The sequence below is a fragment of the Panicum virgatum genome, chromosome 6K, assembly GCF_016808335.1.
Source record: "Panicum virgatum strain AP13 chromosome 6K, P.virgatum_v5, whole genome shotgun sequence".
NCBI lineage: Eukaryota > Viridiplantae > Streptophyta > Magnoliopsida > Poales > Poaceae > Panicum > Panicum virgatum.
In genome coordinates this window covers 36,227,450-36,253,269 of record NC_053141.1, presented here as the reverse complement: position 1 = coordinate 36,253,269, position 25,820 = coordinate 36,227,450, and the positions used below count along the sequence as shown (strand labels likewise).

At 49.1% G+C, this 25,820-nt stretch overlaps 1 protein-coding gene across 1 annotated transcript; it reads left to right on the top strand.

Annotated features, from left to right (window-relative positions):
- Positions 1 to 6,233: 6,233 nt before the first annotated feature.
- LOC120712397 (putative 1-phosphatidylinositol-3-phosphate 5-kinase FAB1C) lies at positions 6,234 to 18,450 on the top strand. The gene is made up of 11 exons (XM_039998168.1): positions 6,234 to 7,243; positions 7,571 to 8,311; positions 8,391 to 8,544; positions 8,621 to 8,959; positions 14,062 to 14,835; positions 14,938 to 15,269; positions 15,351 to 15,477; positions 15,582 to 15,740; positions 15,819 to 17,288; positions 17,385 to 17,642; positions 17,910 to 18,450. Exons 1-11 carry the CDS (start codon positions 7,002 to 7,004, stop codon positions 18,162 to 18,164), a joined length of 4,851 nt encoding a protein of 1,616 aa, XP_039854102.1. The 5' UTR covers positions 6,234 to 7,001; the 3' UTR covers positions 18,165 to 18,450.
- Positions 18,451 to 25,820: the final 7,370 nt, after the last annotated feature.

Genomic DNA, 25,820 nt, shown 5'->3' with positions numbered 1-25,820 from the left:
CCCCCCGAACGTGACGGGGGCGTTGAAGTCAGTGGTGCCTTCACGTGCGCAGCGTGCAACCACGAGAAGATCATCTTGAGTTGAGAGCACAGAACAAAAATTCACCCGAGGCTGCACGTCTGAGGGAGATTAAAAAAAATTGATTGGGATGTGCAACGAGCTGGTCGACGATCTAATCATCTAGCAAAGTTTATTTGGCATTTTTACCCCCTTGGATGACCGAACGACAGCTGTTTTACCCTCGAGGTAGGCAATTTGGTAGCCTATAGCTCGTCGATTACCACTATAAAATACGCAGATCAAGTGATCAAACTTAGATGAAGAAGAAGAAAATATCTCTTTTGCCCTAAAAATTTAATTTTGACACAGCACACTAAAACGTAAAAGTTAAGTACTGTCAAATAATGTTAAATTTTTTCAATGAAACGAAGAAGATGTCAGTGATACGTACGTAGTACCACAGAAAAACAAAAAATGCGGTAAACATAAATATTCAGCTTCAAAATCTTCAAAATGTATAGCAAGAGCGACCAACTCACTGTGCCTTTATGTATATCCTAAAATAAGCAGGGAATAAACGTGAGCAAGATCATCATCCGTACGATTCAGACAAGCAAGTAAACAACCAGCAACAGTCTAGTGCAGCAGTGGTCACCAACCCGGCCGGCAACACCACTCCGGGTTTCTACTGCTCCCGTCCATTCTAGTGCACGTGCAGGACGTACATGATGTACTCGCAGCTGCACGGCCAGCGTCGATCGACGCATCTCCATCGTCTCAAGTCAGCTGCATTGGCGACGGAGACACGCCGCCTGCAAGAGCCAGCTGCATCCATGGGCCACCACCGGCACCACCAGCTCGATCTCGCCGCGGCTTTTATTTCGCCACCGCTCAGACTCCCGGCCCGACCGCCGGCCGGCTGCTACCTCCGTTCCCGGCGCCGCCGTCAAAGGCGCCTCACTGTCCGAGCGTAGAATCAGCTGCAGTGTAAAGGGTGGCGAGACTCGCTTTCCTTGATCCCTTTCGGATAATTTAATTCGCATGGTCGATCGCATCGACGTGCCGAGCAGGGCGTCGTCGAGACGCATGGAGGACGGGATCGATCAGGACCCTGCTTGAACCAGCCGTGCCGTTCATGGCGGATCACTGCTGGGTGGTGGATGGCGCCGCGCGTGAGGTCGGCTGCTGGCTGGCCGGAGCGCTCGGGTGGCGGCCGGCCGCCACGGATCGGAGCGACGACGACGCCGATCGGTCGTCGGCCGGCGAAAAATCGCCCGGCAGCTAGCACATGCAGCAGGTACGGCGGCGTGTGCAGTGCATTCCCTCCACTTGCAGCGAGACAGGACAACATGGCAACCTGCTGGATGCTTGTTTTTCCGATCGAGGGCATGGCAATGGCAACAACTTGGATGCTGGAGTTCGTTGCCCAGTTGCTCTTGTGTCTTGTGACACAGCCTTACACTACACGCCAGGGTAAGTCTCGCTAGCTGGGAGTGATGTGGAGCGAATCCTATCTAGCAAAATGAAGAGGACCAGTTCTTTTTTTTAATTATACAGGATAACTCAGGCACTAGCGTACGAACACTCACACTCTTATGAACACACATATACACAAATCTACACCTATGAGCATCTTCAAAGACTGAACTGACAAATCCTCGAGAGTAATGAAGTCATCATAGACGTCTCGCTATCGACGAAAACGTCGCCTACCACTGAATGCACAATACTAATAAATTCTAGAATATTAATTCCCATAGAAAATCGAACTCGGAAACTGCGGTGCGACCAAGGCTCTGGATCTCCATTTAAAAAAAATTGACAGAAAGTTTTAGGTTTTCGAGATGTGTAACAGTTGGGGATCGGATGTGCTTTTCGATCCGGCAGTTTTAGGTTTGTTTTTAACATATGGACTACAAAGTACAAACCAATGGAAATGATCCACGTACGGTACGTAACCGGCAGTGTACGTACGTACCTCTCACGCTGATAGAACAAGCAACTGCTACCGGCCGTATGCATCAGGGAGCATCTTGAGCTGTCAGAATTACTTGAATTGCGTTACGCTAGCGCTGTCAAGGCTGACAGCGCCGCTAACTAACGCTGATTCTGATAGGACTGCGTGCGTGTACGCACACCGTACGCTGATTTCTTGCCGGTGTTGAAAACCAAACTAAATCATCCGCGTTTGGCAAAGCTTTTTATTTTCTCAGAATCCAGAGAAACGGAATCCAGCTGACCAGCTAGAATCCATTTCTACTTTGTTCGCCAGAACAATTTACATCACCGATCAAGTTAAAAAGTTGCTAGCACTTTCTAACAATTGCATGACCGTGTGTTAATCTAACCCGCCCTACAAGATGCAGCCATACGAGATTGATGACACGGTTCTCCATTCATCCGACCATGACACACACAGCACAGTGCATCCACTTTCGGTTTTCTGATCGAATTTTCTAGTAGATCCTAAAACACCCTCTGGTTCAGCGATCAACGCTACTCGTTGAGTTTTGCCATGGCACGCTGACCGGTGGGGACACAGAGCTGTGGGTCCCTGCTGCCAGGTACTGGAGTGGGAATGGAGTAAGTTCCATTTTGTTTTTTGTTTTTTTTTGCGGGAAAGTTGCCATTTTGTTTGATGGTATGCTCATCACCTACTCCTATTATTGAATTTGCTCCAACCACGCACACGGTGCCTTTTGAAGGTGTCTAGATATCACTCTCATCCAAGGGATTAGTTCTAGGGTGGAGCCGCCGCAACTTTTGAGCGCAAACCAACAACGCCTTTAGGAAACAGCAAATCAACTGGCCACATGGAAGCGTTCAACAAATTGTTTTCCTCCCCAAAAAAAGTAAGAGATTGTTTGAGATTAGGAACAAAAATACTTGCATTTTCATATGAACCTTCTTTATTGTCCAGTTTGGTTTATTGGTCTTTTATGTTAGTGTAAAAGTAGCGTAAGGGTTTGTTTTGTAGAGCTCCGGTACTGCCCAAAATGGCTCTAGCTCTGACTCATCAGGTAAAGCAATTTTTTTGTGGCTCATCTTGCGGAAAAAACGTTTGATAAAATGGCTTCTCCTATTTTTTGTGAAATAGAAGATGTGTGATCCCCTACTATTATATATTAATAAATAAAAATAATTTTATAAAAAAGAGAGAAAATACAAAAGAATATTATAATAAGTTGTCTAGACATGCTACAATGTGGGTCATATACTTCTTTTTTCTCAATGGATAACCAAGGTAAATTCATACTTAAAGTAGGCAGTGGTTGAATGCACATAATGAATAATCAAGGTAAATTCATGCTTAAAGTAGGCAGTAGTTGAATACACATAATGATAATCACAGTATGCAGTAGCTGAATGCACAAAAGGAGGCCTCTACTAGATCTCCTAACCTTTAAAAAAAGAAAAAAAATCAGTCTACACTCTCAAGCTATTACAAAAGTTCGATTGTCAGCCTTTAACTATATAACAAGATAACGGAGACCATCCAACTGTGGAAACTGGGCAAGTTTGGCCCTTAAGATGGTTTCAAAAGTGGGTTTTCATTTTGTTAAAATTAAAAATATTCAAGTTTAAACTAAAAAAACACAAAATAATTCATTTTAAACAAGAAATATATGAAACTAGTAGCAATATTTTTCTAAAAATGTAACCTATCTATTAGCACTATATTTCTCAGTTTTTCAGATCCAGATTTTTTTTATATTCCTAGTATTTATTTGCTTCTAGTTATGCCTATTATTTTTAGAAAATTTTGATACTCATTTCATATTTTTCTAATTTAAAATAAATTAGTTTTGATTTTTTTTAAAAAAAATAATTACAATTTTTTAGATATAAAACCACCCTAAGAGTCAAATTTATCCGGTGTTAGTAGTTGGATGATCCTTGTTATCCAGTTTTCTAGTTAAAGGTTGGAAACTAAACTTTAATAACAGTTCGAGTGTGTAAATTGGACTTTTAAAAATAAATGAAGAGTAAGAGATATGAGAAGCTGAAAAAAGCCAACATTTTTAGCTCATACTTGTTTCTAGGCCTCGTTTAATTGCGGGGTGTGAAGTTTTTGAAATGAAATCTTTTCACAATTGAAGTATTAAATATAGACTAACCACAAAATTAATTACAGAACTCGTCTATAAACTACGAGACGAATTTAATGAGCTTAATTAATCTGTTATTAGCACATAGTTACTGTAGCAATTACTATAGCAATTTAGTGTCTAATCATGGCCTAATTAGGCTCATTAGATTCGTCTCGTAATTTACAAGCAAAATATACAATTTGTTGTTTATTTCATCTAAATTTAATACCTCTTGCATGTAAGATTCCTGTTCGATGTGATAAATTTTGAATTTTACAGCTAAACAAGACGCTAGTGTAAGTCGAAAACAGTGGGGGTTTATGAGGTGCTTTTGGCTTGAAGCCATTTCATTTTAGACTGTTTGGTGGCCTACAAAGTGTTCCTAATTCCGCCATGTGATCATTACTAGTGTCCTATTCTAAATAAAATTTTGATTACCGTTTTTATAGGAAGGATCACATAGCTATTTCATTCCCTACCAAACCGTGTCATATTCAAGAGTCTCATATAAGTAATCGTGTAGCGTCTAAACGTGCTCCAAACAAGCTAAGGCCCTGTTTAGTTCTCAAAAAAATTTCTACAGTATTCATCACATCAAATTTTCGGACACATGCATAAAACATTAAATGCAGTTAAAAAAATAACTAATTACACAGTCTAACTGATTAACACGAGATAAATCTTTTAAGCCTAATTAATCTATAATTGAATATTATTTGTTAAATAATAATAAAATGTGCTACAGTACCAAAACCAACAATTTTTCACCAACTAAACAGGGCCTAAACCGATCTTGGACCAGAGAAAACAATTGGTATATGGAAGAAATAAAAAGGAGGGTGTGTCCCATACCATGGGCGCCCATTTTGATTTATTGTGGAGTAGGAGTACGTATCTGCAAACATTACAAACCCATCAATTACCTGCCACAAGAATCCCCAGACATTAACATTACTCACCCAGCTCGTACAAATACGACGGCCTCCCGTATCCATACGGTATCGCTACGCGTGGTACGCGCCAATTAATATGCGGCCACACCACCATTCCGCCCCCTTTGTTTTTGTCCGAAAGATACTGCTCCTCCATCACTAGCATTCTCTCCGGGCAAATTTAAAAGGGTTAATTGGATCTGTGCCATTACAATTTTTCGAGTTCACTGATGTGCCATTACAATTCACCTATTTGGAGATATGTCATTACAATTCATTATTTGCTTGAGATTTGACATTTTATACGTATTTGATGCTCATGGATCCACTCGCAGGTCTCCATATTTCCGTATGGTCCAAACTGCCCCTGCTACCTCCTTTCTCTCCGCTGGCTGACATGTGGGTCCCACATCATCTTCTTTCTCCTTCCTTTCCTCTCCAACTGGTCTCTCTTCTCTCAAGCGCCCATGGTGCGCCTCTCCTCCCCCGGCGAGTCCCCTAGCCCCCGCGTCGCAGGCACTGCAGCAGCGGCCGCCGCCGCCGTCACCGGGGCACGCTCCGCCTGCTCCGCTGCTCCAAGAGCGGCCACACCTCGTCGCCACCCGCCCGCGGCGCCGGAGACGTGTCCCCGACAGACCCGCCGTCCCAACGGCGACGACAAGTTCGCCGTCCCCATCTCCTCCCTCTCCGATTCCTCGCGCACAAGCCTCCCCAACCACCTTATCCACCTTCCCCAAACCCTGGCCGAGCTCCTCTCGACCGAATCGATGGGAATCGATTCCACCGCCGCCCGCCGCCATTGGAGCCACCCGAAGCTTCTACTCCCCGTCGAACCCCCACCTCTGGCCCTCTTCCTCGCCCTTCAACCTCAAAAACCGAATCCTCGATGAGCCCTTGACCATCCCCGACCCTTTCCCTTGTCGCGCCGCCAGGAACGCCCCCGTCGCCGCCCCGACTTGCCCGCCGCCGTCGTGTGCCTGTCGTGGGACACCTCTGTTTGTGCGAGCTCTGCTGCTGCGCTGTGGAGCTGCTAGCTGCTGCCTCGCTGTGATTAGCGGTGTAGAACAACCTACCTGCGCCCATGATGCCGAGCTGCGCCGGCCTACGGAGCTAGGAGGGGAGGAGCGCGGGAGGCTGGGAGGGGCTGGGGTTCTGGAAGGTTCTGGGGCGGGTTCGGAGGCGTCCGGTCATGGCCGGCAGCAGCGGCGGCGAGATGAAGAAGAAGCAGAGGAAAGAAGAAGGAACGGAGGTAGAGGATGACACGTGGGGCCTTAATGTCAGTGGGTGGAGAGAGAATAGAGGCAGCAGGGGCAGTTTGGACCATACGGAAATACAGAGATCTGCGAGTGGACCCAGGAGCATCAAATATGTACAAAATGGCACATCTCAAGCAAATAATGAATTGTAATGGCAGATCAGTGAATTCGAAAAATTGTAATGGCACAGATACCATTAACCCCATTTAAAACCCGCCCCACCGCTCTCTCCGGCTGCTCCTCCGAATCCGCCCGCCATTGCTTTCGCAGACGCCGCCCGTCCCGTCCCGTCCCGTGCCTCGCTCGCCGGCGCCTCCGCTGCGAGCGGCCGCGCCCCCCGCCGGCCATGCTGCTTCTTCTCCTCGCCGCCCCCGCCGCCACCCCTCGCGCCGACGCCTAGCGCGGCCGCACGGCGACGGCCCGCCGGCGAGGAGCCGCCGACCTATGCCCCCCGACCAGTCCGGCATTGGCTGACACGCAAATGCCCCCTGCAGCTTGCTGCTAGCCGCAGCCTGTACATACACGCGCACGCGCGCATACGGAGACACGACACGCCGCCGCGGCCGGAGGCTGAAGCGAGAAATCGGCTCCCCGCGCTTCGCCGCCGTCGCGTCGCCGGAGAGGAGTTTTAGCCTCAAAGGCGTGGCCTTTTTTTTCGCTTATCATTTTTGTAGCTTTTCTTTCGTGATTTTGGGAGCGTCTTCTCGCGGCGTGCCGGCGAGATGGGAGTTGTGGACTTCTCTGTGCTGGGCGCGCTGCAGAAGGTCAGATCCTTTGTCGCCGGCCCCTCGCCGGCGGAAGCCGCCGACGGCCGACCGGCCGCGACTACGCCGATGTCGGGCAGCGGGGGGCCGTCCCCTGCGGACTCGCCGCCGCCCGCCGCGGCGAGATCCGGGGGCAGGCGTGCCATCGCCCTGCGCCGGCAGATCTCCTCGCCGCAGCTGCTCCGCTGCCGCGCCGTCAGGTACTGTGTGCTACGCCTCCGTTTCCGTCGCCTTGGAAAAGCTCTACACTACTTGCGTTTCAAGTTTTCATTTTGACTTGCTATGGAGGAAAAGGGGAGATTAAGGTTGCGTGGTGTTACCTGCTACGATTTAATTATTAAGTTACCTCAAAGTCTTTTACCTTTTTTATTTGGGGTAAAACTTGGTCTCGGAAAAGACAATGAAAATTTGTTAAGTGGTGGTGGGATCAAGTAATTATCACTGAAGTGTTTTCTTTTCACCCTGTTATTTTACAATTAGACAACTATTGAGCTTAATTCCTGTTGAATTGGTCTTTGTGGATGCAGTCGAGCCGATGGCAATGATGACCTCGAGCCCGGGGTTCAGTTTTTCACCCCTGGGAATGACTTCTTACATGACTTTTCAGATACAGACTCTGTTAGTGTTAGCACCCCTAACGGGATCAACCGGTCCCTGACCCCCAGCCCCTTGGAGAGCCCGACTTGGATGGTGAAGCAGAATGACAGTCCACCAAGATCCAGGAAGAATGGCGGTTTCAGCCCGGATCCTCCTGGATACGGTACAACTGCGTCTGATGGTCCTGTGGAACAGATGAATGGTAGTATCACTGGCAGTAGTGGAGAAGGAAGCAAAACTCAGAATCCTGTCGATTTTGGTGCCAATATTTGGTGCCCACCACCCCCAGAAGATGAGGATGATGACATCGAATCGAGGTTATTTGGATTTGATGATGAGGATGATAATGTTGGGGACTCAAGCGGGCTTCTTCCTGGTAGCTTTAGAACTAACAAAATAACTGGTGTTGACGAGATCGCAAACATTGCTCAGAAAGAGGGTCTGAAGAGTGCTGTGCTCGGTCATTTCCGAGCTCTTGTGGCTCAGTTACTGAAGGCAGAAGGTGTCGATCTGGGAAATGAAGATGGGCCAAAGAATTGGCTTGATATTGTCTCATCCTTAACATGGCAAGCAGCAAGCTATGTGAGGCCAGATACCAAGAAAGGGGGCAGCATGGATCCTACTGATTATGTGAAGGTCAAATGTATAGCTTCAGGGGATCCAAGCGATAGGTGCGTTTTTATAAATAGTTCAATTTATATGCTTATTCTCACCATCATGTGGAACTGATGAATTATTTCTTTTGTACAGTAATTTTGTTAGAGGAGTTGTTTGCTCTAAGAATGTAAAACACAAACGCATGGTCTCTGAACATAGGAATGCAAAAGTACTCATTTTAGGGGGCGCACTCGAGTACCACAGGGTTCCTAATAAACTGGCATCCATTGACAGGATTCTTGAACAGGTATATGCCTAATCATACTTTTGCTGGATATTTTGCTTGCTATGTTTCTTCTTATGAATAAATGCCCTTCATACAGGAGAAGGAGCACCTGAAAATGGTTGTTGGAAAGATTGAGTCCCTGCGACCTAATGTGGTGCTAGTCGAGAAAAGTGCCTCATCTTCTGCTCAGGAGCTCTTTTCAAAAGATATTTCGTTAGTTCTGAATGTCAAGAGGCCACTTTTGGACAGGATATCAAGATGCACGGGGGCACAAATTGCCTCATCAGTTGACAGTATTGCTTCAGCAAGGTTAGGTCGCTGTGAAATGTTCAAGGTGCAAAAAGTTACAGAATTCTCATCATCTAAACAGACAAATAGGAGGTCAACCAAGACACTGATGTTCTTTGAAGGCTGCCCTTGGCGTTTGGGTTGCACGGTAATAATCCTTTTGCTTTTCCAGAGTCACCTTGATTGGAATGTGTTGGAGTATATTGAGCCCATGTATAGAGGCCCATGTGTAGGATCTATATATCCCACCCTTTTAGGGTTTGGAACAATACAAGATATTATTCTCTCCTATCCTCTCTCTTACATGGTATCAGTTAGGGTTTCCTGGGCGCGGCTACTGTAGCCGCCGCCGGCGCCGGCGCCATCTCCTCCTCTGTTCCGTGCGCCTGGCCGGCGGCTTCTTGGCCCGCCGCCCCCTGGGCGCACGCCGCTGTCGCCCTCACGGAGCTCGACGCGCCGCCCCACCCGCAGACGGATGCCGATGCGCCGGATCCGGCCTCCCTGGGCGCGGATCCGCCCGTCCTGGTGGCGGGGGGCGCGAACGGGGCAAGCGTTGCAGCCGCCGCCGCCGCAGCTGCCCTGGGCGCGGGCGGCGCGGGCGCTGACGCCGCCGCCACTGCGGCCCTGGCAGCTGGCGCGGGCGCCGCCGCCGCCGCAGCAGCAGCAACCGCCATGGCCGCGGGCGCAGGTGCGGGGGGCGCCGCCGCCGCTGCCGCCCAGGGTTCTGGACCCCGGCCCGCCCCGACCGTTCCCACCAAGCTCCTGCCATCTTCCTCTGCTCCTCGCGCCGCCGAGATCGCCATCGCCGCGCCCTTGGTCGCCGCCGCGCCCGTGAACGCCGACCGCTCCTCTGCCCTGCGTCTCTGGACTCCGCCCTGCGCGTATGAGGCCGCGGAGGGGGCTGTGCCCAGGCTGTTGGAGGATGGGCCAGGGGGCGGCGGCACGTTGGGTCCCGGCCCAGGAAGAGGTGGCCCATCTTCCACACCTCCCCACGGGCCGCCACTACCTCTTGTGGCCGTCGTGGGTGCCGCAGACATCGCACGCGCCGCGACTGCCATCGCCGTGTTGCCTGCCGCCGCCGCCCGGGCCGCCCAGGCCACGCCACCGGCCCGTTCGAGCGCTGATGCAGCCTCCCCCACCGCCCCTGCAGCGACTGGCGTCGGGGCCATGGGACTGCTGCAGCAGCCGCGGCCGCCGCCCAGGCCGCCCACGGCGCTGCTACTCCCTCATTCCTTCCTTGGCCTGCGCCCGGGATGCCCCCCCGCGGTGCGGCCGTGGCCCCAGGACGCGCCACCGCCGCCAGGGCCGCCTTCCCCGTGGGCCTCCACCCCCTGGCCTGCCGTCGCCGCACCCTGGGCCGCCGCCGCCGCCTCTGCTCACGGCGTGGCGTTGCCCCCTGGCGCTGGATCCACGGCCTCTGCCGCCGCTCCTCTGTTCCCGGGCGTGGGGGCCGCCCCTCCTTTGTTCCAGGCCGCCGCCCAGGCGCCTCCTCCGCTCCAGGGCGCGGGCCGCGCCACGCACGCCGCCGCCGCCGCCTTTGTGGCCGCCATCGCGCACGGTGCGCAGGCCGCGCGGGCCGTCGCCTCCCTCGCTGCCGCGCAGGCCGCGCAGGGGGTGGGCCCTCGTCCTCAGCCCCAGCCGGCGGCCATGCTCGCCGCTGCTGCCCCTCTCTTTGCGCCGTTCTGGCTACCGCCCGCTCCACCCAGCCAGTAGCCGACCTGGCCTGGGGGGTGGGACCAGAACGTACTGGCGCCGTCCTTGAGCGCCACGGGGCGGACGCAGCCGGTCAGCACCGAGTGGATCGCCGACTCGGGTGCCTCCTTCCACACCACCCCACATGTCGGTATTCTCTCGTCTGTCCGACCCCCACACCCCTCTTGTCCTTCTTCCATCATGGTTGGTGATGGGTCTTGCTTTCCTGTTACCGCCGTGGGTTCTGCTCCTGGCTCTTTTCGTCTTCCCAATGTCCTTGTTGCTCCTCAGATGGTTCATAATCTTCTTTCCATTCGTCAGTTTACAACTGACAATTCTTGTTCCATCGAGTTTGATTCTTCTGGCCTCACTGTAAATTATTTGGCCTCCCGGCGTCCGCTACTCCGGTGTGACAGTACGGGGCCCCTTTACACCTTCGCCTTCCTTTTTCCGCTGCACCACTCTCGCCTTCTTCTTCACCCTGGCCGTCTTGGTCTGCCGTTTTTGCCGCGACGCCGTCTTCCACCACCTGGCACCGCCGTCTTGGTCACCCTGGCCGCGACGTTTTGGCTTAGCTCAGTCGTAGTACCGATGTTCCTGGTACTAGGGCTCCTGCTGAGCCCCTCTGCCATGCGTGCCAGCTCGGTCGTCATGTTCGGCTCCCTTTTTCTTCTTCTTCTTCGCATGCGAAGCATGCATTTGACCTTGTTCACTGTGACCTGTGGACCTCTCCTGTACTTAGCCTTTCTGGTTATAAGTACTATCTGGTGGTGGTCGACGACTTCTCGCACTACTCTTGGACGTTTCCTTTGCGCGCCAAGTCTGAGATCTTCTCCACCCTCCTCCACTTCTTTGCCTGGGTGTCCACTCAGTTCGATCTCACCGTTAAGGCCATCCAGTGTGACAACGGGCGGGAGTTCGACAAGGGGTACCGATGCTTTGACCTCACCACTCGCCGCGTCCTGATCTCCCGACACGTTGTCTTTGACGAATCGGATTTCCCCTACTCTACCTCCTCTACACCTTCTCCTGACCCCGAGCTGGAGTCTCTGTTTCCGACTGACCCGGTGGTTCAGCCACCGTTACCTGTCTGTCCTTTTCCTGCAGGTTTTCTCGGCACGCCGGCACCGTTTCCGGTGATCCCTGCTGCGCCAAGCGCGGGCCCGGTGCCCGCGGTCGCGCCACGCGCGGTCCCCGGACCTCCGGTCGTGCCGCGCGCGGACCCGGTGTCACTCGCTGCGCCACGCGCGGCCCCGGTGGCTTCACCTGCACCTGCGCGGTACACTCAGCCGGTGCAGGTGTACCGGCGTCGCTCGGCGCCGACCCCAACACCGCAGCGGTACGCTGAGCCGGTGCAGGTGTACCGGCGTCGTTCGGCACCGACACTGGCGCCGCCTCCTGCTCTAGAGGCTCCTGCGACGCCGGAGCCGTCGCCGCCGCCGCCTCCTCCGGCTCACTCTCGAGCCGAGACGGAGGTATACCACCCGCCAGTCATCCATCGGGATCATCGGCATATCCATCCCATGGTGACTCGGCGAATGGCGTCTCAGGCCGCGACTCTCTCCGCCACCGAGGGAGAGCCGCGGGTCTCTCCGATACCCTCCTCTGTCCGCGACGCCTTGGCGGATCCTCACTGGCGTCGTGCGATGGAAGAGGAGTACGCGACTCTTCTTGCCAACCAGACGTGGGACCTCGTGCCGCGTCCGTCTGGTTGCAATGTGGTAACTGGCAAGTGGATCTGGACGCATAAGCGTCGGGCTGATGGCACACTGGAGCGCTACAAGGCTCGCTGGGTTCTCCGGGGATTCACTCAGCAGCATGGTGTTGATTATGATGAGACCTTCAGCCCAGTCGTGAAGCCCGCTACGGTGCGCACGGTCCTTTCGCTTGCGTTCTCGCGCTCTTGGCCTGTGCACCAGCTAGACGTGAAGAATGCGTTTCTTCACGACACCTTGTCAGAGATTGTCTACTGCTCTCAGCCAGCGGGATTTGTGGACTCGAGTCGTCCGGATATGGTCTGCCGGCTCAACAAGTCTATGGACTGAAGCAGGCTCCTCGGGCTTGGTACTCTCGGTTCGCCACGTTCTTGATGACACTGGGATTCACCGAGGCCAAGTCTGACACGTCTCTCTTCATCTACCGCCGTGGGGATGAGACTGCCTATCTTCTGCTATATGTCGACGACATTGTGCTCACAGCTTCCAGTCCGCAGTTGCTTCCGAGTGTCATCTCCTCTCTGCAGCGGGAGTTCGCTATGAGGATCTCGGTCAGCTCCACCACTTCTTGGGCGTCACTGTTGAGCCTCGCCCGTCTGGTCTTCTCCTTCACCAGCGGCAGTACGCCCTCGATATTCTGGAGCGGGCTGGGATGACTGATTGCAAGCCCTGCTCCACTCCAATCGACACTCAGGCGAAGCTGTTTGCTGATCTGGGTGCTCCGGTGGATGATCCTACCGCCTACCGGAGTCTGGCCGGCGCTTTGCAGTACCTCACATTCACCAGGCCGGATCTCACCTACGCTGTTCAGCAGGTCTGTCTCCATATGCATGATCCCCGGGAGTCACACCTTGCTGCGCTGAAGCGTCTCCTCCGGTACGTCCGTGGCACTGTGGACCTCGGCCTGGTACTTCACCGCTCGTCCTCTGCTGAGCTGGTGGTCTACACCGACGCTGACTGGGCTGGCTGCCCGGACACTCGTCGCTCCACCTCCGGCTATGCTGTCTTCCTGGGCGGGAACCTGGTCTCCTGGTCGTCCAAGCGGCAGCCGGTTGTCTCCCGCTCCAGTGCCGAGGCGGAGTACCGGGCTGTCGCTAACGGCGTGGCGGAGGCGTCCTGGCTACGACAGCTCTTGGCGGAGCTCCACAGCCCGCTCGCCAAGAGCACACTCGTCTACTGCGACAACGTCAGCGCCGTGTATCTCTCCACCAACCCCGTCCAGCATCAGCGGACGAAGCACGTGGAGATCGACCTACACTTCGTGCGCGACAGAGTCGCCATCGGCGATGTTCGGGTACTCCATGTCCCGACTAACTCCCAGTTTGCTAACATCTTCACCAAGGGGCTGCCCTCGTCGACCTTCTCGGAGTTTCGATCCAGCCTCAACGTAGCCGGTGGCTAGTTGTGGCTGCGGGGGGGTTTAGCCCTTTTGTGCTCTATTTATACTCTCATCTTGTCCAGTCTTGAACACCGCTGCGTCGGTTGTTCAGACTGCGGGGGGTGTTAGCTTTCTTGTGGTCCAGTCTTGAACACCGCTGCGCCGGTAGTTCAGACTGCGGGGGGGTGTTGGAGTATATTGAGCCCATGTATAGAGGCCCATCTAGAGGCTCATGTGTAGGATCTATATATCCCACCCTTCTAGGGTTTGGAACAATACAAGCTATTATTCTCTCATATCCTCTCTCTTACAGAATGCACTGCTCATGTCATCATCTAACACTAAATGCTGATCGTTAAATCTGTTATGAAGAGCACTAGCAAAACGGATGTAGTGATATTCAATTTATGGTTCTGCTTTTCTAGTTCTAACACCTTTGTTATATCTGTGTGTCAATTTATTTAGGTTCTACTGAGAGGCTCATGTCGGGAGGAACTAAAGAGGATTAAGCGTGCTGTACAACTTGCAGTCTTTGCTGCTTATCACCTTTCTCTTGAAACATCATTCTTTGCAGATGAGGGTGCAACACTTCCTAAGTTTCCCTCGAGACATGTGGTAGTTGAGCCAGATATGAGAAACTGTACAGACAACAATTCTGCTGCATTGGCCACTGTTGGAATGCCCCCTCATGGATGTAGATCAGAAAACGCTAAACTCTCACAGGCTACTATGGCCAACAGGATGTTTGAAAATCTCTCTGTATCACCTAGTTCATTACCATCAAATGAGGAAGCACATGGGTTTATGGGTAACTCTGTGCATACAGAAACTGAATATTCTGTTGATCATCTGAACTCCTGTGAACATTGTGAATCCTGTGCACCTGGTTCATGCAGTAGGCATGAAACACCTATGCAACCTCAGAATTTGTATAACTCTGCAAAGCTTGCAGCTAAAGTTCACCAAGATGAACTTCCAGTAAAGAATTATCAGCATGTGGATCATTGGAATAACAAACCGCTTGATGATTGTCACTCAGCAGACCAGCATGATCTGAATGAATTTGCTGGCGAATACTTTTCTGGTACTGACAATCATCAGAGCATCTTAGTTTCACTGTCAAGTACTTGTATCCCAAAAGGCTTGATATGTGAGCGTTCCCAGCTTTTTCGCATCAAGTTTTATGGTAGTTTTGATAAGCCACTTGGGAGATACCTACGGGAAGACTTATTTGATCAGGTACATTCCATTTTCATCTTGAGTATGTAGATTGTCATGTTGGATGTTCTCATAATAGTCTTCTCTAACCTAATGGTTTCTACTTTTCATGATATTTACCAGGCATATTGCTGCCAGTCATGCAAAGAGCCATCAGAATCACATATCAGGTGTTATACTCACCAGCATGGGAGCTTAACAATTAGCGTTAGGAGGCTTCGATCTCGAAAGTTGCCTGGTGAACGTGATGGAAGGATATGGATGTGGCACAGGTGCCTCAAGTGCGAACCTAAGGATGGTGTGCCACCTGCCACACGAAGGATAATCATGTCAGATGCTGCCTGGGGTCTGTCGTTTGGGAAATTCCTGGAGCTCAGTTTCTCGAACCATGCTACTGCTAATCGAGTTGCAAGCTGTGGGCATTCACTCCAGAGGGACTGCCTTCGTTTCTATGGGTATGTATCTGTTATATTATTTGCATGCTCACATTGTTCAGTGCTCCAATGAGATTTCAACATTTCATTCTCAAATTCCAGGTATGGAAACATGGTGGCATTCTTCAGATATTCTCCTGTTGATATTCTCTCAGTTAATCTTCCCCTGTCAATACTGGATTTCAATTGTCGCAATCCACAAGAGTGGCTGAAAAGGGTGGCAATTGAGGTGTGCTCTTTTATCAAATTTATGGAAACTATGTTCATCCTCTGCATCCTGTACACCAGTTTTAGCATGAAGAACTATAATGTGCTCATGTTTTTGTTTCTTAGATATTTGGCAAAATGGAATCCTTGCATGTGGAGGTATCCGAATTTCTTCATCGTACTGAAAGGAACATTGTAACTGAGGATGAACCTGTGAAGGAAGGTGTTCAAAGGCAGATTATCGAGATGAAGGATTTGCTTAAAATGGAAAGAAATGAATATGAGGTGGCACACTGCCGTACTCTTGATTTTCATTTAGAGTTACAATGATCTTGTGTTAATTTATTGTCCCTTTTCTTGCAGATTTTGCTTTTGCCAGTCATAAGGGAAAGCAGAAGCCCCATGCAAGCATCAATTGATATTCTGGAGCTCAACCGCTTGAGGCGTGGTCTTCTTCTTGATGCCTACATTTGGGATCGGAGGCTGTGTCATGTAGACTCACTTCTTAAAACACATGGTCATGTTACAAAGATCAGTTCTGATAATCTTGATATTCTCCTATACACCAGACTGAAAGAATGGAAAGCAGATTTGTTTCGTGGCAATATTGAGATTGGAAAATCTTTAGGAAGTCCAAGAAAATCTTTGTTATCCAGAGAGGGCCACTTGAATGATAATGAATGCAGTGTTGCTTATGCAAATTTGCAGACTTGTTTGGCGGATCATCCTGTGGATGGTGCAGAGGATCTTGACAAAGTCTACAGCAAATTCAATGGAGGGAAAGAATGGCCTGTTACCGAACCTTCTAATGATATGGAACCTGTTGAGAGGTTACCCTCACTTGCATCCATTTTTTCTGATAATATTGACTTGGCATGGACTGGATCTAGTGATTTACAGTATGATCTTCCACAAGCTTTCACCAAAATTGATGAAAATGGATCCTTTAATTTGGACAGTTCAAACTACAGGAATGCAGTAGCCCCTGTTAGAATTCACTCGTTCAATTCTACACTGGGTTTGCGCCAGAGAGAACGAACTGGATTAGCTCCAACTTCTTTGCATCTATCATCATTCAAATCTGCTGAATTATTCAGAGATACAACAAGCATCTTGAAAGACCCAATGCCAAATATGCGAAGGGCCTGTTCTCAAAGGTCTCCTGGGGTACTAGAGAAATTAAATGTTGTTCTTGCCCGTACACCAACATATGTCTCATCCGCTTCAAATATGATTGATGATGGGGCGCGGCTGCTGTTACCCCAGATTGGATATGAAGGTGATATTGTCGTTGCAGTGTACGATGATGAGCCCACCAGTATTGTATCATATGCCATGACATCAGAAGAGTATGCAAGACAAGTCGCACGCAGATTGAATTCCAATTTGAGTTTTTCTCATCTGTCAAATAATACTGAGTTTGGCAGCCATGGACTTGAGGGGTCCTCACCCTCACAAGAAGAACATTTGGATTCTAAGGGTACTCATTTTAAGTTCTCCTTTGATGATGAATCTCCGATTTCTCCAGATAAAACAAAGTTCTCTGTGATTTGCTATTTTGAAAGGCATTTTGCTGCGCTCAGAAAGAAATGCTGTCCTAAGGATATTGATTACATACGTTCTCTAAGTCGCTGCAAGAGATGGAATGCACAAGGTGGAAAAAGCAATGTTTACTTTGCTAAGACGATGGATGAGAGGTTCATAATCAAACAAGTTACCAGGACAGAACTGGAGTCTTTTGTAGAATTTGCTCCTCAGTACTTTAAGTATTTGATGGAATCCTTGGCTTCTGGTAGCCCAACTTGCCTGGCCAAAATAGTTGGGTTATATCAGGTTTGTTTTTATTCACTCTTTGGATCATGTTTTATCCAACTGTAAAGTGGAAAACGTCACACTGAATTCTATTTTGCCTCTTTTGCTTGAGTTCAGGTTAGCGTTAAGAGCTTGAAAGCTGGGAAAGAAGTAAAGATGGATATTATGGTGATGGAGAATCTTTTCTTCGAAAGGAAGATATCTAGGGTGTATGACCTGAAGGGTTCATTACGCTCACGCTATACATCCGGGGATAGCAAAGTCCTCTTGGATTCAAACCTCATAGAGGCATTGCATACTAAACCTATATTTTTGGGGAGCAAGGCAAAGCGAAGATTGGAAAGAGCTGTCTGGAATGATACTTCATTTCTTGCGGTATGTGGTTATATATATTAATTTGTGCCTAATCTGTTGAATCAATGCATCTGAATATTTAATTCAAATGCCTTGTTACTACAGTAGCATCAACTAGGCTCTGCCATAATACTCTCTTACATGATTCTTTTGGGATACAGCCTTATAGCTATCATCCAGGTTATATTGAAGTAGTTTCAGCTGGAGTATTGTGTTAATCCGCCTCGTTCCTTGCCTCCATTTGTATATATTCCAGATGGTTATAATTCGGTTTGCTATGGTTTGCAGCTGGCGGATGTCATGGATTACTCGCTCCTTGTTGGGATTGATGAGGAGAAGAAAGAGCTCGTCATTGGCATCATTGACTACTTGCGCCAATACACCTGGGACAAACAGCTGGAGACATGGGTGAAGGCCTCAGGCATTCTTGGTGGCCCCAAGAACGAATCCCCTACCGTCATATCTCCAATGCAATATAAGAAGAGATTCAGGAAAGCCATGTCCAAGTACTTCCTCACCGTCCCCGACCAGTGGTCCTCTTGACAACTAACATAGCGATTGTTCACCGTAACCAGACCATTGGAAGCATCATATCCCCCATAGAACATGTCCGAAATTCTTTCTGTGCCTAGTGTGATAAGGTTAGCTGATTCAATTTGTACCCAGCACCATCTGTAGACATAGGTATGAGATCACCCTCCCTCTGGATACCAGCATGGTCAGTGCTGTGTCCAGCAACAGACCGAGGCTTGATCCATGTACATTACAACTGACATAGTTGAAAAAGGGAAAATTGTCGACGAAATGCAGAAAAGTCTTTGTGCTGCAACCTGAACTTCCCTTTCAAAGCTTTCTCTTGCAGACTTACCCTCAGAATGAATTTGCTTTGAAAAAGAGGGGAAGGACTCATATAGAACTACCCATATAAGAACGTCAAGCCACGGTACTGACAGCCATGCATGTTACAGCATCACTGAAAGTGAAAGTGAAAGCCATGGAGGGTTTTATGCGATGCAGCCGTATTCTTCTCCGTATCACTTTCATTGGGAGTAGCAGGTGAAGTTCACCTTCCCCGGGAGTGAAGAATTGAAGACTCGTCCGATTGTAAACGAGTGTTCGACTGCTTGAGGTCACCCTCAAGACGAAAATTTTACAATAATCTGTGCGGATGAAGATCTTGTGGTAACCTAGCTATCAAACCACAAAAGGAAGCATGGATTTCGCTTGACTAAAGGGAAATACTTGCTTAGATCCTGCTTTTGAAGCAATCATCTATAAAACTGAGAGTGCCCATTTTCCTTCCCGTGGTACTAGTATTTTTGAGACACTTGGCTGTTAAAAAGAAGTTAAACGGTTGCACAAGAACAAGTGATCTTAAATCAAACGATACTAGTCACGACTCCCGTTCTCTGCATTGTAGTGAGTAGATCTCACAGTTGCATTTCTGCACACAGCAACTGAGAAGTTAGTCCTCAATTAAAAAAAAAACTGCCTAACTAAATATTTGCACAATTGCACTTTTAAATTCATTGATTTTTTTACTGGTGTTTTCATGCCATATTTTTGTCCTATATATATACTGTACTGGTTACTGCTACAATTGATGCCATCGTTGTCACCCAAAGTAGATTTAGAAAGAAAAATAGTATCCAGTTGTAGCAGCACAATTGTGAGGTCACGCATGCAGGGGGTTGGTGCTATCTGCAAGCTCCAAGCGTGGTCAGCTGCCCACGCGTGCGTTAGAGCTCAACAAGCTGCACCCACAAGTCTAACCTAACCAAGGGGCGGCGACCTTATTAGCTGCTCCAATAGCGACGGTTCACGGGCCTACAAAAATGCAGCTCCTATCCTCTGCTGGATACGTTGCAGCGTCGTTGACGCCTTCAGGTACATCATCTGACTATCTCCTTCAGACTTTCAGAGCATCTATCGATTCATCAGGCTCACAAAAGGCAGTAGCTTTGCAAAAGACAAGTAGATGTGTGACTGATTATCTGTTTTTATGTTCTGTATTTGCAGGTCTCATGCATGTGCCTCTTGTGCTGTTTGGGTTTTGTTACTTTTATAACTAGTTTGAGCTGCGCATTTGGATGGTGTGTGCGTTCCATGCCGAGCTCTGTCAGGTAAACAGTCCTTGGTGTTTCTGCATCGAATTCGTTGTCTGTTCGACCTCGCATCGAGCTTGATCATGGTAAATCTTGAGCTTCGGCCAAGGAACTGATGAGGTCCAACAGGCAACGAACTTGAGCGTTACAACAAAGGACTGCCTATTGGACAAGGCCAGGTATGGAACCAACTTGCATCATGATCCTATCATGATCATCGTCTCATCGATTTTCGCTCCTGGGCCTGACCACCTATAACTTTTGAAATCTTGTAAACTTACTTGGTTTGTGCAAAAGATGTCATGTCATTTACGCTTTGGCCACTCTTACTTGCTAACCTCATCATTCGCGCGGTTCCAGTTGCAGGCAGTTTTCGAATTATTAGGCCAGTCTAAGTGGGAGTGTCATCGACACAATTATCTATACTGAAATTTTAAGAACTGTGCCAGTGGAGTGTCATGGTGATGACACTCATCTCACATTTCATGACACTCATCGTTTCTCTCTTCTCATACTATTGGTACATATTAGCAAATTTAATGTCCATAGCACTCTTATGACACTTTCACTGAGATTGACCTTAGGGTTTTGTGTTAGTTATAAATAGCCTATTAATACAGGGAACATATCTGGTGAAACTAAACTTTCGTGAAAACCCATGCAAACCACGACAAAAAAGTCATCTAAATTCACAAAAAAAAATCACACATGTAGATGATATGATGATACACAATCTTGTAAAATATATTGTCTAAACTTGATTTCGTTTGTGAGATATAAAAATAACAAATTTCAAGCCAAGAAGCTGTCCAGATGGTTTGTTAGAAATTTATTATTTTTATATATCACAAATGAAATTGAGTTTGGACATAATATTTTACAAGGTTGTGTATCATCATATCATCTAAATGTGTGATTTTTTTAGTGAATTTTAATGACTTTTTTGTCATAGTTTGCATGGATTTTCACGGAAGTTTAGTTTCCACCAGATATGTTCCCATTAATACATGCTCTTATCCGGGCTAGTATTTGTAAGAGACATAATTGTTAGATATTATATGTTCTCTCCCTAACACAATACTTTATTATATTTATGCAGTTAGATGATATACTACACAGTTACCAATTCTACTATCCTCGTTATCAAATATATGACACCATTGGCATTGACTTTTCTTGTTCATTTGATTATTTGCCTTTTCTACAAACATTTATGCAAATACGAGTTGAACCTAAATTACTTTAGATGATAGATCTAGTGATACTCATTTTACTTTACTTAATTAATTGCTTAAATAAATATTGAACAGAGGTAGTATATATGTTCTTACATTCCAATATAATAGTTTCCTCTTCCATCGCACCTCTATGTGCATTAGAGATGTTCTTGGTTCAAACGTTAGGTTATGTGTTTCGCGTGGAAATTACATATGTTCATCCCTTTTTACATTCCCATGTACGTGATTTGCATGATGACTAAAGACCTTTATTTAGCTTGGTCTATATTAGGAAGGGCAGAAGTGGCTTATCTAGATGTAGATCGTTCGCATTATTTTTAATTAATAGTGGCAAGGTGGAGAATTTAGATGCAAAATTTATAGGGTTATTTTAGAATATTTTTCATATTTTTTTGTGGTAATAGAATATTTTTCATATAGTGACACGGGTGGGTAGTTTTGATGAATATTAGGGGTCACTTCGGATTGTTCTTCATACTGATATAGGTAGGCATTTTGTATATAGATTTAGGTTGTTATTTTAAACCCATTTCAAACTATAGTCAGCAGACATGAGTAATTTTCTGAAAAGTTTAATCCTAGAATTCCTTAAACGGAGATAGAAGCGGAGGACCCGGTATTGGCGAGGTATGGCGCTCACCATGCCTTGATTCGTCCAACTTTTCACCTGTGATGGGCGCCATGGCTCATGGCTACGGCTATCCTATACTTCTGTGCTTCCGAATTCTGATATGAGCTCAGAGGAAGAAAGAAGACGCCATGTGTTGAATTTTGCCATTCCTCAATTTGATTTGGCCCTCCACCACTGCAAGGAGAGATAAATATACAATATCGCAAGGTTGGTTCTTTCCTTCCTTCATATTCTACAACTATATTCACAAAAAATCGTAGGGGAATTCCTGGGGCACTGGGCCTCGAAGTGGACGCAGGCCCAGCCCAAATACCATTACAGACTCTAGAGCACGCCGCCACAAGGGCGGCTTTTTTATTTTTTAAAAACGTTTTTTTACAGAAATATATTTTCGGTTTCACATTTTACAGTTTTATACCCCTACCGCCCGGCAGGGGGGCGGCAGGGACCTATATATAAATAAATATTTTTTTTTTTTGCGCGGAGGCCCCTGGCGGGAGCCTGCCTCCCCCTACCGGGCGGCAGGCAGCCCGCTCGCCCGACAGGGGGACGGCAGGCTCCCCCGCAATATAAAAGCTGAGCCTCTTCCCTCACACCCTCATTTTCTGTCCACGAGATCCAGAGAGGGGAGAGGGAGAGAGGAGGGGTGAGGGAGGTAATTCCATCGGCGAAGCTCCGCCGGATTTTGGATCCAAATCGCAGGTAACCAATATTTTTCAACTATTATAGACTTATTTCTAAAATAATTATGAATTAGAATTATCCAAAAACTGGATAATTCTAATTCATAATTATTTTAGAAACAAGTCTATAATAGTTGAGAAAACTGGATAATTCTAATTCATAATTATTTTAGAAACAAGTCTATAATAGTTGAGAAATATTGGTTAACTGCGGTTCGGATCCAAAATCCGGCAGGGTTTCACCGGTGGAATTACCTCCCCCACCTCTCCTCTCTCCCTCTCCCCTCTCTGGATCTCCTGGGCATGAAATGAAGGTGCGAGGGAAGGGACTCAGCTTTTATATTTGGGGAGAGCCTGCCGCCCGCCCTGCCGAGCGGGCGGGCTGCCTGCCGCCCGGCAGGGGGCGGCAGGCTTCCGTCAGGGGTCTCCGCGTAAAAAAATTTATGTTTATTTACATGTAGGTCCCTGCCGCCCCATTGCCGGGCGGTAGGGGTATATAACTGTAAAATGTGAAACCGAGAATATATTTCTGTAAAAAACGTTTTTAAAAAATATAAAAATAAAAAAGTCGCGCCACAAGACTACCCAAACACTAATTTCCCTGGCAGCCAGTTTCTGCGATGGATCCAATCCGAGTCGTGCGACTTAGGAATGGCCCCCAGTTGAGCTGCCCTCAACAAGGTTGGGCTGTTTCGAGCTCGGCTGGTGGGCTGCCGTTTCGGCTTCTGGAGGCCCAGCCAGCACCACGCAGTCGACGTCAATCCAATAATAGTATCTTTCGGAAGATTTTTTTCTTCCCCACCTTCCAATATTTGATATTCGTACGAACAACTGTAGTTGTTGGATCTACACCTAAACCCTAGCTCGCTCTCTCACTGACCTTTCTCTCCTCTCTCCCACATGTGCCGGCGCCGGAGAAGATGGGGAAAAAATGTTAGAACCTCAAAAATTTTAAAATATTGATTCAATATTTTCAAAATATTAGTTCCTCATTTTTTTAAATTACTGGTTCAACATTTTCAAAATATTACTTCTAACATTCTTTAGTAAAATATTGAATGAACCATCTGTTGGGCCTTGGTGAATTTTATAGATGAGTTGGTTAACCATCTTTCACAAGATACATAGGAACCCCCGCAGTCGAGGGTTCACTACTACAGAATAGGCCTTTGTTCCAGGCCATTTGTCCCGACTGTCTTTGGACCCGGGACAATAGGTGGCTTTTGTCCCGGGTCTAATGGCTAGCCGGGCCAGCGGGGGGACAGAGGTCTTTTGTCCCGGTTGGAGACACCAACCGAGACAAAAAAAAATGGGCCTTTTTGTCCCGGGTGGTGGCTCCAACCGGGACAAAAGGCCCCGTGGCCCTTTTGTCCCGGGTGGAGCCAATAGCCGGGACAAAAGGGAGCTTTTTTTGTCCCGGGTGGAGCCAGCACCCGGGACAAAAAAACGACCGACGTCTCCCTCCCGATATTTTCCAAGTCGCTGGCTCCTCTCCTCTCATTTCTCTCCCTCTGCCTTATCTTCTTCCTCCCGTAGTCCCGCCCCCCTTCCTCAGCTGCCTTCTCTCCTCCCTCCCTCTGGCCCTCAGCTCCCTCCCCGGTGCGGGCGGGGCCGGCGAGCCGTAGCCAGGGCGCGGCCAAGGCGCGGGCACCGCCCAAGGTGGCTCGGGCCCGTTGGAGCGCCTCCAACTCGGTGGCGTCGCCGGTGTGGGTCCGCGCCGCGGTCAGGCTCCGGTGGCGCAACAACTCGGCCCGGCGGGGGCTGCTCTGCTCGACGGGGGCGGTCGCCAGCGCGGGTCCGCGCCGCGGCCAGGCCCCGGCGGCGGGCACAAGCTCGGCCCAGCGGGGGCGGTTGCCGGCGCGTCCAGGCCCCGGCGGGGTCGGCTTGGGTCCGCGCCCCGGCCAGGCCCTCGCGGTGGCAGCAGCTCTGCTCGGTCGCGCCGGCGGGGATGGCGTTGCCAGATCCAGGCGGGCGGTGCTGCTGTTCTTGTCTTTTTGTCAAATATGTATATGTGAACGGATTAATTTGTGAAAAAAATCGTTTGTAGTTGTGATAATTGATTTTGTGAATGATTGATTTGTGATTGTAATTGATTTTGAGATTGATTTTGAATTTGGAGAAGCTGGCTCCCGTATGCGGGCGCTAGCGACCTAATTTTTTTGTTCGCAAAAATTAGTATTTGTCCCGGTTCGATAGCTTCCGGGACAAAAGAGATGCACGTATTTATCCCGGACGGCCAATCCCGGTTAAGGAACCGGGATAAAAAGTAGTTGTAGACCGGGACAAAAGCTTTGTTCTGTTCTCTAGTAGTGGTTTGAAATGGCGCCACATCATTATAGCATCTCCAAAAGACTTGCTAAATTCAACTCTTGACTCTTGAGGTTACCGTTTAGCTATCTTTCACTCTCAATATCTTTTTTCTATCCAACAAACTAGTCATTGCTCTTGTTGTTTCCCGTCCCCGTTGCCGAGCAGACTAGACATTGGCACATGTCGCGCTGCAGCGGTGCGGCTCCTGCCGATGGCCAGGCTAGCCGCCGGCGGTGCAGCACGGCCGCGCGAAGCCGGCGCGCACGGCGACGCGACGCAGGGTTGCAATCAGAGCTCACAGCGGTGGCCGGAGCTCGCGGCCTGTAACACCCTAATTTAAATTTCAGCATTTATTAATAAATTTAATTGGCTTTATTTAATTTTCTAAGGTTTATTGTGTTAGACTGGCATTTAATCTAAAATTTTGTTCCTTAAGTAATTAAAATTTTATCATAGGTTTAATTTTTGTTGTTGCATTCATGCTGGAGCATTGTTTTACTTGTTTGAGTGTTAGAGTGGAATTCAAATCCAAGTATGAATTCAACTAGTTTGGGTTGAGTTAGTTTGAATAGGAAAAGAAATAGAAAAGAAACCCAACCCAAACCCCACGCCGGAAGCCCACCAGACCAATCCGCTCCGGCCCAGCCCGCTCTCCCTCTCCCACCGGCCCTCTTCCCTCCCCAGCAAACGGCCCTTCCCGCGCAGGCCCGCTCGCCCTCTCCTCCGCTGGCCCAGGCCGCCTCGGCTCCGCTCGGTCCGGCCCAGAGCGCAGCGCCTCAGCCAGCCCAGCACCCCGCTCGCCCAGCGCCCAAGTCAGCGCCGCGCCCCTGACAAGCCGGCCCCCCTCGTCAGCGCCCCACCCCGCCTTCCTTTCTTCAACCTCCAGCCGCGATCTCCGCCGAACATATCGCCGGCCATCCCTATCGGGTGCGCACGCCGAGATCCCCGGAGCCGCCTTTAATTAGCCACCCCGCGGACCCCTGCACCTTCATTCTCACGCCAAAGGCCGCCCAAACCCTAGCACGCCGCTCCGTCACACCATCGCCATGCAGAGCCCTGCGCCGCCGTGCCAGCGGTGCTCCGCGGTTCTGCAGCCAGCCCGAGCCATCGCAGGAGATTCGCCTGTGCACCAGGAACCACCCTGAGGCCACCATCTCCGACATCGGGCCCCACCTCGCCGGGATTCCGCCAGGGACGCATCACCGGTGAGAAGCTCCGCCACCGAAATTACT

Coding starts and splice junctions, on each gene's coding strand:
- LOC120712397 (XM_039998168.1), top strand. CDS start 7,002: ATGGGAGTTGTGGACTTCTCTGTGCTGGGCGCGCTGCAGAAGGTCAGA. Junction 8,960..14,061: donor CTTGGCGTTTGGGTTGCACG/GTAATAATCCTT, acceptor CAATTTATTTAG/GTTCTACTGAGAGGCTCATG. Junction 14,836..14,937: donor GGGAAGACTTATTTGATCAG/GTACATTCCATT, acceptor GATATTTACCAG/GCATATTGCTGCCAGTCATG.